This window comes from Beta vulgaris, chromosome 7 (assembly GCF_026745355.1).
Source record: "Beta vulgaris subsp. vulgaris cultivar EL10 chromosome 7, EL10.2, whole genome shotgun sequence".
Taxonomy (NCBI): domain Eukaryota; kingdom Viridiplantae; phylum Streptophyta; class Magnoliopsida; order Caryophyllales; family Amaranthaceae; genus Beta; species Beta vulgaris.
Genome location: NC_079208.1, coordinates 47,773,169 through 47,788,675, shown reverse-complemented (window position 1 = coordinate 47,788,675; position 15,507 = coordinate 47,773,169). Strand labels below are relative to the sequence as shown.

The following is a 15,507-nucleotide window of genomic DNA, read 5'->3' as shown; positions in this document are numbered from 1 at the left end:
AGGCAGAGGAACATGGTCTATTCACTTAATACATTTATGTTTTCTGATTCTTTTTTATTTCCCTTCTTTGGAAAAATTTCCCATGTGTACTTGTTTTAGTAGAAAGGTTTATACCTCCTTTCTTTTCCTTTTCCGCTTCCTTCTTTTTTGGAGCGGGGGTGAGGGGGAAGGTTGCATTTTTCTAACTTTCTGATGGATAATGATTTCCTTTTCCTTCGACATCTTGCTAAAATCTATCTCTACCCAAAAGAATAAACATACTTATCTAGGCTATATGATGTGCATTAATTAATATTTGTCTGAGACAGGATAGTGACACATACTGTCATCTATCTGTAAGTGTTATTTTTAAGAAATCCTTTAACGTCTCAGGAATGAAGCACTTCGAGTTGCTTTTATTCACCTGGAGGAAAGTGCTGGAGCTGAAGGTGCCATTTTAAAGGAATATTACTCCAAGCTAGTCAAAGCTGATATGAATGGAAAAGATCAGGTAGAACACTGGTTTGTTTTCGTTGCTTCTGATTCTCATATTGTCTAGAATTCAAAGAATGTGAAATTAGTTAGAAAGATGCATTTCTCCATGTTGCTAATACTTGGTGTGTTCTTATAGTAACTCTTGTATGTGAATACTTTACAACTAAAGGTAGGTCTGTATTGTGGGAATCTCCAAGAATCAGTTAATTTAGGATGTGTTTTCCTCCATCCTTCGGTCTTGCTTTTGCAAATTTGATCCAAAGAGCTATTAAGAACTTGGTGGATATGCTTAGATGTCTTTACTAGTTGGTTGAGGTGATTATTAACCGAACTATTTTGAACCTAGTTAGTGTTTATATGAGCATCATTTTTTTGAAATTTCTTGTCACTTGTGCTGGTTTGTTCTTTTATCATCCTCCACGAGTCCTGTGTTAACCGGGCACCGAAAATTCACCGGTGTATTGATGCTGACACAACTCAGATCTGGGTAAGGGATACATGTCGGATCCTTTTGGTTTGCTTTCTAATATTCCCAAGGAGATGGAGAAAAAATGTTCCGTATGTTTGATGTAATTGTTCAGATCTAGGGTTTTTTTAGGTCTACAAATTGAAGGCAAGATTTACTATTAAAAGAAGTTAAGTATTTGAGTTTTTACTCATGTGGCTAAGGTGAGCCGAATTGCATGGTCAGTGCAGTCGCATGTGTTCTCCAGCAACGGCAGTTATTCTTGAATCTTCTCTCTCTCTTCCGTCGTGCTGCTGCCATTCTTTTCACTCTCCTCTCTTATGTGCATGGTGAAGCAGCATGTTCTTTTGTTATGCTTTACTCTCTCTCTCTCTCTCTCTCTCTCTCTCTCTCTCTCTCTCCCTCTCTCCTCTCATGTGGCAAGGCCATGCTTTTCTTTTTCTTTGTTTCTCTGTTTGCTGCTCTCTTGTTTGCAGTCTGCTTGGGTGTTGGAGCATATTAGTACAGAAACCACTATATAAATTTGGGTCTAGCGTATAATTCTAGAGTTGACTCAAGCAATTTCTTTGCACGATATATATTGTATTTATCATATATTATATTATGAATTCTGTAGCCCGATACCCGTGTCCGAAATTAGGACAGTATCCCTGCATCCAAAACTTCTTCTGTCCATTGCATGAGTGCTTTTTGTCTAAAACATGATCTGTCGTAAGCTAGGGTACATGACAATGTATTTTTTTTTTGCTCCACCTCCTCTTCTCTCGGCAAAGTCCTCGTGAGGTTTGAAAAGAACTAGCTCAAATGTTCATAATGAATTGAGTAGTTTAACTCTATTTCTTGCTCTTGATTTTTGCATTGTTATTTAAAGGTTGATTAGTGAACTGGTGCTGTATTTTAAAGTAGCTGTTTGATATGATTGTGTTATCACCTGACCTTGTTTAGCAATGTTTATGTGGGATACATTTTTAACAGTAATTTAGATTTTTGTTTTCAGAAGACAGTTACAGTTAGTTGATTTTTTTTTTTTTTTTGGGAGGGGGATATGTAATTTTTCGGACCTGGAAAATAATTTCTTCTCTGATTGTTTAGCTGTTGAATTACGTAGATTTTGTCTGTAAAACTTTTTCAGTTAATTTTCCTGTCAGCATCTGTTTTCCTTTTCTTTCCCAATGTGATGTTTACACCCATGTGTGTTCTTTACTTCTTTTACAAAGAGTTCAAGAGGTCTATGAAAATAGGTTGCTTCCCAACTATTTTTTTGCATCATCCAAATATTACTTTAGGAGAACCCCCAGTCATAGATCATAACACCTTGTAAGAATCAATGCCAGTAATGAACCACAGGATAATGAATGTTTTTCAATTCACTGATAAAAGATTCGTAATAAGGAATAATTGACTGTAAATGAGAACGGTAGAACTATAAGAAAAGGAAGAGAGAGACTGATAACATATAGCAAATGGAGATAATTACGATAAGCACTTCAAGGCACTCCCACTATTCTAAAAGGAAGTCACAATATCTGCTTAACTTTCTCTCTCTAATTTCCCCTCTTTTATTCTATTTCTGCCCCAAAACATACACGACCACTTTAGGTGCCACCTTATATACAATCTAACTGAATTTCAAAGTGTGTTACCATTAATTTCCTTAAATTGACGCCTAGCATATGTCACCACAATAGGGGACCGTGCTACCAAGGATGTCTTGGCCTAGTGGTTAAGATTGAGGTGATGTGAACGATAGGTTACAGGTTCGAATCCCCCCTCCCCTTCTTTGTACTTTGTACCGCCTTCGTGGCTCATATGGATCAAAAAAAAAAAAAATAGGGGACCATGCTGGAGCTGCTGAGGTCTTTGCATAGGCACACAACTCATCCCAGACTCAGAGTCTAAAGATCACTTGTACAGTGTAAAATTATGCAAATTATGAATATCGAAATTTGCTGAGCACCAAAAGCTCTTCTCCATTTCTTCTCCCGAAACAAACATTCTTAGTTGCCAATTTGGCATTGTCCAAATTGTGCATGTTAGTGCTTGGTTTCTTTTATTCCTGTGTTAGGGCACTCAGTTTGATTGTTATTCTTCCTGGATCAGACATCGTATATTCAGAACATGGTATTTACCTTTTCTTCTGAAGTCATCATCTACATTAGTTTAACTGAAACTATGTTATCTATTTGAGGAAGCTTAGTGTTTGGGTCCTCGCAATTGCCTTTTGCTGTAATCTTTTATGAAGTAGTCAAGCTGTCCTTTTAAGTTGAACTTGTACATCTTTTTGTAAGCTCGTAACTGTACTTATGTTTTTTATCTTTTTGACAGGAAATATATTCAATCAAGCTTCCTGGAGACCCGAAACTTGGTGAAGGGAAGCCTGAGAACCAGAATCATGCAATTATTTTTACGCGTGGAGAAGCCATTCAAACTATTGATATGAATCAGGTACATCTTTATCTCTTGCCTTTTTACAGGAACTCGCAGAATCCAGAAAATTAGATATGGGACAGCTGTACAGGAACTTAACATTTATAAAACATGTGTGATTTTACATCTCACTCCATGTTTGCTAGTTGTTGAAATTCTGAACTTGGATCCAGTTTATAGCATGAATTGCATAATTTTTTCTTTTCTTTCTCCTTCTATAAATTTTCTCTAGAACAATGTATGGTTAGACATACTAGTATTTGGTCACTTGACAAGACTATTATCTTATATCTTTTGAGGTCCTAGGTTCGAATCTTGCCAAATGTGGCGTTTGGGAGTAGGGATCCCCTTATCCTCCCCCTTACTCTCAAAAGCACCGGATCCACAAATTTTAGAACAAGAAATTGTGAGAGTTGAGGTCTGAAGTTGCTCTCTTTCTCTGTACATTCAAAGAAACAAAAAAATGATATATATATATATATATATATATATATATATAGAAGTGAGTTCATATGAGAATGCATACTTATATGAGAAATGAGAATGAAATTTTACACGCTATAACTCTTATGAATAAGTGATGTAACTCTAATGAAAAAGTGATGTAACTCCAAAAACAAAATATTTGAATTTTCAAAATTCAAAAAATACAAATTTCTTTTTGAATTCAAAATTTTTTTAGAGAGATATAACTCTAATGAATAAGTGTTGTAATTCTAAACCAATCGTGTGCTTGAGATTCATTCTCATTTCTCATGTAAGGAGCATTCTCATGTGATCTTGCCTCTAGAAATGAGTTCATATGAGAATGCATACTTACATGAGAAATGAGAATGAATTTTACGCATTATGACGCTTATGAATAAGTGATGTAACTCTAATGAAAAAGTAATGTAAGTCCAAAAAAAGAATATTAGAAAAAAAAAGTTCAATCTTATTTTTTGAGCTCAAAATTTTTTAGGGGGTATAACTCTAATGAACAAGTGTTGTAACTCTAATCCAATCGTGTGGTTGATATTCATTCTCATGTACGGTGCATTCTCATGTATGGTGCATTCTCATGTGATCTTACCCTTATATATAAATGAACAAGTGTTATAACTCTAATCCAATTGTGTGGTTGAGATTCATTCTCATTTCTCATGTAAGGAGCAATCTCATATATATATAGGGGTAAGATCACATGAGAATGCTCCTTACCTGAGAAATGAGAATGAATCTCAACCATACGATTGGATTAGAGTTCCAACTTCCAACACTTGTTCATTAGAGTTATACCCCCTAAAAAATTGAGCCCAAATTTTTTTTCTTTCTAATATTCGTTTTTTGGAGTTACATTACTTTCTCATTAGAGTTACGTCACTTATTCATAAGAGTTATAGCATGTTAAATTCATTCTCATTTCTTATGTAAGTATGCATTCTCACATGAACTCACTTATATATATATGTATGTGTGTGTGTGTGTGTGTGTGTGTGTAATTATGTATATATATATGTATATACTAGTATATGTGTATATATATACACATACATAGTGGTGACATGGGGTGTGTTCGGCGCAACTTTGAACTTTTGAAAAATTATTTTACTGTTTGGCGAAGTAGCTTTTGGAGGTAGCTTTTAGCTTTTGCCAAAAGGTAAGATTATTAGCTTTGAGTAGCTTTTGTCCAATGCTACCATTTTTATTATTTACATTAAAAATTTGCCAACAATTATTTTTACCGAACACTTGTACTTTGGTCAGCCAGTATCATAGCTAAAAGCTAATAGCTACCTCCATAACACAAAGCTAAAAGCTTACATTACAGCTAACAACTATTTATGCCGAGCAGGCCCATGTAAAGGGCACGGTATTGAAAATTCTCTAATGTCAATAGGATCCAAAAAGAAAACTTGCTGTGAGTCTATCATCGTTCTAGAGGGAATAGGTCTTAAAGAAGACTGTAACCCCACCCTCCCACCACCTTCGAGTATGAACACCATGTCTTTGGGTTGCCATTATGGCTTCCCAACCCTTTCCTCATGCGAAAACTCCTCGCAATAGATTTGTTTGGGAACGATTGGAGGAAAAGATGTTCTGTGACACGCTAATTGATTAGTCACGATCCAAGAAATGTTTTGCCAACTGCAAAAGGTGGGGAAGGGGGGGGGGGTAGAAGCAAGGACAAAATCGCCATTCATCTGTTTTATTTTCTGTCGAGGGACTTGCTTTATTTGTTGGTGAAACTATTTCATGTGCTTTTCAGCTTCTTATATTTTCTTGTTCACCAAGGTAATTGTTTCGTGAGAGGTATTGTGTTCAGGTAACATTGGTGAAGGGGAGGGGAGGGGAGGAGCAAAACGGAGGGGGAAGGGATCGGGGGGGGGGGGGAGAGACTGGAGGTGGCCAGGACTTTACCTCCATATCCAACGTTAAGGATTTTATATTGTGTGTACTTTCCCCATTCTATATCCAAGTAAAGGGAAATGAACGATTTAGGATTGGTGGTCGTGGTTTCCGTCTATATATGTTGTGTGTGTGCTTTCCTCGTCATAAACATGTTATTAAGCTTCTTTTTCATATTGTGTGTGCTGATTTAGGTTTGATGGTCGTGGAGAAGATAATTAATTGTAAACCTGGCACAATTCATGTTTTTCTCAAGTTTAGATATGTCAGCTCAAAGATTTCCTTTGTTGATGTCAATAACTAAATGTTCTGAGATACAATCTTTCTGAAGTTTGAGTGAAATTTCTTGATGTGTTTTGTATATACTAAGTTACTTCTCTATCTACTTAACATCACAGGATAATTACCTTGAGGAGGCAATTAAAATGAGAAACCTTCTCGAGGAATTTAATGCAAAACATGGTATCCGTCCTCCAACTATTCTTGGTGTCAGGGAGCATGTATTTACAGGAAGGTTTGACATTTTCTTGCTGCCAGTATGGCATATTTATATGGTTATATCTTCAAATCCTTTATGAAGTATATGGCAAATTCATGTCCTTCATAAACCATGTGCAAAATCTGTCTGCAGTGTTTCTTCTCTCGCTTGGTTTATGTCCAATCAAGAGACAAGCTTTGTGACGTTAGGTCAGCGAGTTTTGGCAAAACCTCTCAAGTGAGTATTCATTGCTTGTTGATCACATATGTTTCAATCTATTTCTATATTGTACTGAAGTTAAATACCAACTAGTGGTATCCAAAGTAAAACTTTGCATTGTGCTCCCACCATCCTGAACAACATATCTGACTTCAACTTGGAGATTAAGATCCCCATATGTGCTTAAGCTTTTCATGAGTTTCAAAGTTGGTTGTAATAAAGTGATTGTTTTGAAACTTAAAAGAAAATTTTCAGTGAAAAGTAAATTTTAAATACCAACTTTCTGACTTTACATGAATAGAATATTGCAAGATATCTTTGGGGCATCCGAATATAGTGAAAGTTTATAATTTCTAACTATGAGAAAAAATAAAATTGCTGTTAAACACATCCTCGCTGTTTTGGATCACTCTTCAAATTACTTGTTATATATAACCTTCTCATAAATAAGAAGTCTAATTCTAACTACGAGAAAAGTGCATCTCCTCTCTTTTATCTGTGTCGTATAACCAATCCCTTTCTCTTCAAGTAGGTTTGAACTTCTAACTGAAAACTTGTTTGCTTTTCTTTGCCAAAAATATGCAGAGTGCGTATGCATTATGGACATCCAGATGTGTTTGATCGTATATTCCACATATCTCGTGGTGGCATTAGTAAGGCGTCTCGTGTTATTAATATCAGTGAGGATATATTTGCTGGTATGTATTATTGTGTTTCTTATTGCTCATCTCTGACAGTTCATACTTCTTTCTTTTTTAGGGGAAAGATAAATATCATTCATTGAAAATCGTACACCATCTACAATAGGCATTAAAGAAAAATAAATCACAATCTTAACTTAATCAAATAAAATGACTATTATCATGATTGATGAACCAAATATGACGATGTAGCATACGCCTTGTTTGTTTGCTGAATCATGCAACCTTCTAGGAAACCGAATATCATTGTCAAATAATTTCGAAAGACAATGTATTCATTTGACGTTGTAGACTGCAGAATCAGTTGCAACATCGTGTAACGAACAATTAATAAACTGTATGTTTTGAAGATTCCACAAACATCAATAAACTCCTACAGGGGAAGAGAAAGAATCCCAACTCCAAACTTCCACTAATGGAGACAATGAAACATAAAATTGTCATGAAGTATAATTTAGATGAAGTTCAAGAAACTAAATAGAGGGTTATTGATACTTGAAAACAGCTCTACTTGTTTTATTTGAAAGTGTCCAGAAGTTTGTCAAATTTTAAATGTAGGTCAAGAATTCAAAATAGAGGGCATTTATTCGGTCCACAAGAATCTTCTAAGTGCAGCTATCTGCTATCCAACCATAATCATGAAATGAACTTTTCTTTAAACAAAGCACCTCTTATTTTTTGGGTACAAAACAAAATACCTTTATGATTTGCTTTAGTTACTTATTTCTGGCACTTGGGGTTGATTATTGTTACTTGTTAGTGCTTCCATGGATACAGATTAATCAGTTATCAAGGGGATTGAGGTCAAAGCATTGCATGATAGAATCAATGTGTTTGATGTTGTTTTTGAGAAAATAGGGAAAGAGAAAAAAACATAATCTCATCCATTCATTGTTACCCAAGCTATGTCTTTTTTGACACGAGAACTGGATCACCCAACCCTTTTTTAAGGACTGGGTGGGCTCTTGATTCTATTTATTAGGAGTACTAGTTTAAATTTTTTCTGAGTAGGTCTTTGATCTTAACACTTAAGCCTTGCCTTGATTGGAGTTACCAATTAGGAGGAGGGGGGAGGTTTTATGGGGGAAATAATTGCTGGCGCACTAATTTTTGGGGTAAATTGTCCTTAAAGGCTGGTTTGGCATGTCAGGATAAGAATTTCAGGAGTGATTATTACTTGTATTCGGTATCTAGGTAATAATTTGTCTCATGAAAGGCTAAGTCATTGGATGGAGTTCATTCAAAGTCGGATGCAACAATTTTTATTGCTTTGATGCAGCAAGAGAGAAGAGACTAAACAATTAGTAGGTGATGTGTTCCTTGTCGGAAAAACAATAACTGGCTAGGGGGGGCTACAGTAATGTATTACCTTCATTTGAGGGGGCAAAGTTCAGGCCTAAATAATTCATTTCAATCCAGGCTTAGATTTACAGCCCAATAATAATTACCCCCTTAATTTTACACCCCTCACTCCAATCCAGGTAACCACTAAGATGAAGTGGTGAGCAGTACTAAAAACTTAAATGTTGCTCTTAAATGTTGTCACGTGCAATTGCAAGTTAACCAGTTCTGACTTCATTTCGGATTGGTTTGGTTGTTGATAGGTAAACCCCCTGATCTATTATGAGACGGCAACTATTCTTATGTTTTATCCTAGTGATTGTAATACCACTTGAGGTCTCACAGTCTCACTTGATAGATAAATCCCCTGATCTATTATGAGATAGATACTGTTCTTATGTTTTATTTTAGTGATTGTAAATCACTTGAGGTCTCACTTAATCGATGTTTGGCAGTGTTTTAATAGATGTCTTCATCTTTAGATCCAGCAGTACCTAAATTTGCTTTGATACTACTGTATGATAGACAAAAACTCCCTGTGATTTGAAAGTGCATATGTTGTTGCTTTTAAAGCCTTTAGGTTTTTTCCAACAAGATTCAGTCACTTGGGAGGTAATTTGGCATTTTAAATCTTATATTCTAATATTTCCCAAGTGTATTTGAGTTGAATTACGAGACCCATCCGGTTATTTGCTTTTTAATTGTTGAAATATTATAATGTTTTTGAAGTACTTGCTTATACTCCTATGCCTCCCCTCCCCCAACAAAAAAAGAATGATAATATATATCTCAGATTCCGGTGGTGCTTAAAACTGTGGCAGGTTTCAACTCCACCCTGCGGCAAGGAAATATCACACATCATGAGTACATACAGGTTTTGCTGTCTAGTATCCTTTTTGGTGCTATATCAATGTTCTTTCATTTCTGAAGTAAATGTCATCATTGCTGTTCTACTGTCTTGCTGGGGAAACTTTTTCTTAAACTCTTGTGTTGTGTCCTATAATTCTGCGAGTCATTTGAACTCTCTTTTTATTCAAGCAGTTGTAGTTGAGGCTTTTTAGTGACAACCACTAAAATGAATCTGATAAACCATGCAGACTATACTAGGAGCTAATTATTTATCATTCTATAGGTTGGTAAAGGAAGAGATGTTGGCTTGAACCAGATTGCTCTCTTTGAGGGTAAGGTTGCTGGAGGAAATGGAGAGCAGGTTCTCAGCAGAGATGTGTACAGACTTGGACAGCTTTTTGACTTCTTCAGGATGCTTTCTTTCTACTTCACTACTGTGGGTTATTACGTGTGCACTATGGTAAAACTCTCTCTTTCTATCGCGCTCGTCTCACCTGCTGTCTTTATATCTATGAATATATTTCATATCATGGGAGGGTTCAGTAAGTAGATCTCATAGCATGAGTTTGGTCTATAAACACATACAATGTGACTTTGGTTCAAAATTTTGATCCTTCAGTATTAATGAACTTAATAGTTTGAAAAATATAATGAACATTCTTTACAAGGAAAAGATAAAAAAAGGAATCCACACTCCGCAGAAAGATGAAGAAAAATAAAAAATGAACTTGAAAATTCGCCTTCAGTCCAAGAAAAAAAGAAACTTGGAAATAATAAAAGATGAATCTCTCTTTGTGTGTTTTTTTTTTTGTGTGTGTGTAGTGCAAGCTCCTTGCTCTTTCCATTCAGTTGCTCGATTTGTTTCTGAAACCATTGTTTTTTTTTAATCATGCAGATGACAGTTCTTACTATATATATTTTCTTATATGGAAGAGTATACCTGGTAAGTGAATCAAGATAGATGAGTTACCTTTTTATTTCTTCACACTTTGAAATGGATGAACTGTTTTCCCTGCATGCATACATATATATGTTGTATGGTTTGATAGAACTTGATACAGTTTTGATTGATTGTTACTCCATCATGACTCTTGGGTTTTGGGTTGTCTCATAACATTATGCTTTATATATTCGTATGTGATTTCTATATTCTTCATTAATTGTGCCTTGTAAATTTTGGAAGCTGAATATAGTTCAGCTCTTTAGGCATTATTGGTATGTAATTTGAAATTAATTCCAAGGAAATGTATTAATTGATGTTTCCTTGAACATTAACTTTGTGCTTCTACATTCCACAAAACTTTCCAAGTTACTGCAACCACATCTTGAAGCACCACTTGTTGGGTACATAAAGCATTGTGCATGAAGCTTGATCAATTTGAAACTGTATTACAGTGTTCATATTGTTCTGAATCAATTGATGCTCTGATTGCAAACTCTTGTATTTTGACAGGCATTCTCAGGATTGGATGAAGGAATGGCAAGAGATGCCAGAATGTTTGGAAGCGCTGCTCTGGATGCAGTTCTTAATGCACAATTCTTAGTTCAAATTGGAGTTTTTACAGCAGTACCCATGATAATGGGTTTCATACTAGAACTTGGATTGCTAAAGGTTTGACTGCTTGTGCTTCCATCTTTTATTTACTAGTACAGACGTGGTACGTGTACAATGTTGCTTCATCTCTCTCAGTGTTTGTTGATTCGGTTGAAAAGTCTTAGTTAAATCGAGTATGCCTTTTGTATTAGCCAGGTTTACTTTTTTCTGTCACTTTTGTATTTAGTTTTAAGTGATCACTGATCAGCCATTTTCCACTAGCTGAGTAGACTATATCAATGATTCATGTGCAGGCTATCTTCAGTTTCATTACCATGCAGCTGCAGTTATGTTCAGTCTTCTTCACATTCTCATTAGGAACAAGGACACATTATTTTGGACGTACGATCTTGCATGGAGGTGCCAAAGTATATGCTTCTAACTGATTTTGCTTATGGATATGAAGTCTCCACTTAAATCTTTACTGTCTATATACTTCTGTTTAACCAAATTAATTTTTTTTTCTTGATGATCATTGTTAACAGTATAGAGCTACTGGTAGGGGATTTGTCGTCCAGCATATCAAGTTTGCTGAGAACTACAGGCTTTACTCTAGAAGTCATTTCATTAAGGCGTGAGTATTTATCTTCAATATTATATTGTCTTAATATGGATGAATTTTATGATTTTGTTTGAGCCGGTAGCATGAACACTATTTTTACAGGCTTGAAGTGGCATTGCTGCTTTCTGTATACATTGCGTATGGCTACACAAGGGGTGGTGCTGTCTCTTTTGTGTTGTTGACGCTCAGCAGTTGGTTCCTCGTTATCTCTTGGCTCTTTGCTCCATATATCTTTAATCCTTCAGGCTTTGAATGGCAAAAGTAAGTTTTGCAGCGATATGTTTTCATGCTAGTACAGCTAGTGGCTTGAGTTTGGCCCAGCCTATGTAGCTTTGAGAAAAGCGTAGGTGTAATGTAAGCTAAGCAAATCTACGACTACTTGCCTGTATCGAAACGTGAGGAAATCCTGGAGCAAAAAATGCAATTTAGGAGCTCAATTAGAAACTCGAGGGGGATAAGAAAGGAACTTGAGTAAAATTGAGTCCCACTTCCGACTTTGGCGGTGTAGGCTGCTGAAGACCAGTCACTGCATGTGATCATGTGAATTAAGGCCAATTGATTGTAACAAAATTTTCCAAATTTTAATAGCTGACCTGATATCCTATTTGTTTCTTTTTTTTTTCATGGTTTTCTGCATCTAAAACCCTAGATCCATAACTGTCACGGACTGAAGCACCTTCAATGGAAATAACACTGCATCACGTTAACATGTGCCTGCGATCTTTTCTGGAGTCCAAATTAACAGATTGATAATAATATATTACTTCAGTTACCATCTTGTTGTTGTGATGCCCTCTCTAAATTGGAGTCACTTCTAATGTATACATCAGGACTGTCGAAGATTTTGATGACTGGGTCAGTTGGCTTCTTTACAAAGGTGGAGTTGGTATAAAAGGAGAACATAGCTGGGAATCTTGGTGGGACGAAGAACAGGTTTGTTTTACCATAGACAACATTCTGCCCATGCAAATGTCATAGTGTATTATCCTTGTCCTTGCTTTCTTGATTGCTGATCTAAATCTCCTTTGTCCGGTACTTTTCAGTTAATGTATTAAATTAGTTTTATACTTTCGAAAAATGAGCTTATTCCTGAACTTCATGTTGGAAATACTACATACTTGAACATGTTGAATAATGATTAGCAGCTCTATAAATGTTTCTGGTGGCTCTTTATCTGTACACTTTTTCGCTATTGGGTGGAACTGAAGTGCTGAAGTGTTAATCATTACATGCATAACTGCATAAGTCATACTTTTATGGAAAATATTTTGGTTGTCTTCTGTTTCGTTTTTTATTTTCCCAATTGTGGCAAGCATAAGTGTGAATTGGATGCTAGGTGTTATCACTGGTCAGTTAGCACGTGTTTAATTGGATTTGAATTTGGTGGGAGATGTTTGGGTTGTTTGACCAAGATGTTAACTCGGGTCCTAGGTGACATGATATTGAAATACTCCATGGATTTTTGAACTCTTTAAGGAGCTTTGCCTTTCTTTTTTGTCTGTCCAGTTTGGGAAGACTTTCTTGTCTTAGCTCCAGAATAGTTTTTAGTTTGATTTGACATAAGGCGTAGAACGTTTTGCAGATTGAAGTTAGAGTGCTAAAGCTCCACTTGTTCCCACTAAAATAAACATTCTTTGGGGGCACTCATTACTTTCTGAGTCATATTTTTCTTATTTGTTACCTTGTTTTGTCCATATATAAAGCATGAAACTTTTTTGGGCATGAGTTTTTTTGTTCCTTATTGTCGTCTATCTTAACATTGTTGATGGTCCTGCAGATGCATATCCATACTTGGAGGGGTCGTATTCTTGAAACAATTTTGAGCTTGAGGTTCTTCATGTTCCAGTATGGTATTGTCTACAAGCTTCATGTCATGCCATCGAACACATCACTGGCGGTTAGTTTCTTGCTCTTTATTGTAAAAAAGGGGGGAAAACCCTTGTTTTTTGAAAATGCATGTGAGCTAAGGCCCAGAAGTTTTTGTATTTCATCTCTTTAATGTCAAGATTATGCTTGATGGGCCCTTATTATTCATATTAGGAAGTGATTCAGTTAGAGGAACTTTTTCTCTGTTTCCAGCATTGGACATTGATTTGCTGTCCAATAGGACTGGCATACTAAGTGGAGATTACCAGTTTTCATTTTGTGTGATATCATTCTAGTTCATATCTACCCTTTATCTGAGAATGTCGTGTTGTCCTGGTGAAATTTATCCTTACCTGCTGTGTTGCATCCAGTTGTATGGCTTCTCCTGGATTGTTCTAGCAGTCATCGTCGTCATATTTAAGGTTTGATTTTATGTTTATTTTACATGCAATTTTCAATAGTCCACTTTTCGCGACAAAAACTAACTGAGTTTTTAATGTTCTGTAGATATTCAGTTTCAGTCCCAAAAAGTATGCTGGATTCCAGCTGTGGATGCGTTTTTTTCAGGGTGTCACTGCCTTGGGACTTGTGGCAGCCATTACTCTTGTTATAATCCTCACTGAACTCACTATTCCAGACTTGTTTGCTTGTGTCCTCGCTTTCATTGCCACCGGTTGGGGAATTCTTTGTGTAAGATTCTGTGACACTGAAAAAATAAAGCTTTATGTTGTGCTAATAACAGTAAAAATTCAGTTTTCTTTGTCCTATCTGTAACATGGACAGTGACATCTATCTTTCTGAAAATGTGAGGCAAATATTCTTCCCCCAAGGTATTACTCATGATAAGATGGAGCCTTGGAAAAATTGAATATGAAGGATAAGGAAACAAAGAGGGATAAAACCATACACCCTATCGCACACCGAACATGCATAGTAAGCTAGAGGAATAACTGATAGAAAAGAAGAAAACCTAAGAAAGCTACAGGAGTCAAAAAAAGGCTTGAAACTGAGACTGTCTTTATCATGCATGAGCTAGTGGTGAGGCTAGAGGATATATTGTTGCACCCAATTCTTCCTTGAAAGAGGAAGCCATAGAATCCAATCCCATTATGAATCCCATGAAATAGTTCAAATTGATTTATGAATGATAATGCAGGCAAGACAATTCTATTGCATGAAGCACCATGCACCTTATCAAAGTAATGGCATGAAACGTATTTTTTGCTGCTTAACGGATTTCTAACCATTTTGTGTTCGTCCCTTGCTCTTTTTCTGCCGTCTTTATCTCATTGTAATTCTTGCTAAAGTACAATTATGCCTGGAGACTGTTGATTGCCTTTTGTAATACTGGTTTAGATTTATGCAGCGTTTTGTGTCCTACTCTTTGGATATTTCACTTGGCCATCTTTCATCGTTTTATCCTTTTATTTCTGTTGTAGCTTGCGATCACTTGGAAGAAGTTGGTGAGAAGCATAGGGTTATGGGATTCCGTCAGGGAGTTTGCTAGAATGTATGATGCTGGAATGGGTATGATCATCTTTGCACCCATTTCAATCCTTTCGTGGTTCCCATTCATATCAACCTTCCAGTCTCGGCTTCTCTTTAACCAAGCCTTCAGTCGAGGTCTTGAGATTTCAAAGATTCTTGCTGGAAACAAAGCCAATGTCCAGATGTGAGGAATGGAAAAAGTAAGCTCCGCATGTGCTCGTAAACATTCATCTATTATGCGGAAAAGCTACTGAGTTCAAAGTTCTAAATTGAGGACTGCTCTGACACTAAAGCGCACTGATCATGGCTTCTGATGTTTTGAGCATAGCATTCTTTTGTATCATTTTTGTAGCGTGTCTTTTTTAATCTGTATTGTTCTTTTTTTTCTTTTTTGGGGCTTTATTTTTTTTGAGAAGAAAGGGAGGGGACTGGGGAGAGCGGTTCTGTAAATTATCGATGATACAGATATGAAATAGAAGTATATTATTACGAGAAGCTGTGATTTCCAGTGCATCTTGTGCCATCAACTCTTATCTGGTGTACATCGGTTTGGTTTGCAGTAGTGAGTTTACCATTCTATTCTCATCTACGATGTTTTGGGTCTGCCACAACTCATTTGTTGAAATAGGGTTCATATAGGAAAAGATTTCTATG

General features: G+C 36.2%; 1 protein-coding gene across 3 annotated transcripts in view; it reads left to right on the top strand.

The window, feature by feature from the left end:
- The window catches only part of LOC104884443 (callose synthase 10), a 46,598-nt gene extending 31,250 nt beyond the window's left edge, over window positions 1-15,348 (top strand). For all 3 annotated transcript variants that reach the window (XM_010669091.4, XM_010669090.4, XM_048647874.2), the window contains 17 exons: window positions 373-490; window positions 3,266-3,385; window positions 6,154-6,269; window positions 6,387-6,470; window positions 7,038-7,150; window positions 9,316-9,368; window positions 9,627-9,803; window positions 10,239-10,286; window positions 10,797-10,955; window positions 11,192-11,305; window positions 11,423-11,511; window positions 11,602-11,760; window positions 12,330-12,432; window positions 13,277-13,396; window positions 13,737-13,787; window positions 13,873-14,055; window positions 14,805-15,348. In XM_010669091.4, the coding sequence (XP_010667393.1) occupies window positions 373-490; window positions 3,266-3,385; window positions 6,154-6,269; window positions 6,387-6,470; window positions 7,038-7,150; window positions 9,316-9,368; window positions 9,627-9,803; window positions 10,239-10,286; window positions 10,797-10,955; window positions 11,192-11,305; window positions 11,423-11,511; window positions 11,602-11,760; window positions 12,330-12,432; window positions 13,277-13,396; window positions 13,737-13,787; window positions 13,873-14,055; window positions 14,805-15,041 (2,044 nt within the window). In that variant the 3' untranslated portion in view covers window positions 15,042-15,348. The remainder of the gene's footprint in view (window positions 1-372; window positions 491-3,265; window positions 3,386-6,153; window positions 6,270-6,386; window positions 6,471-7,037; window positions 7,151-9,315; window positions 9,369-9,626; window positions 9,804-10,238; window positions 10,287-10,796; window positions 10,956-11,191; window positions 11,306-11,422; window positions 11,512-11,601; window positions 11,761-12,329; window positions 12,433-13,276; window positions 13,397-13,736; window positions 13,788-13,872; window positions 14,056-14,804) is intronic.
- Window positions 15,349-15,507: the final 159 nt, after the last annotated feature.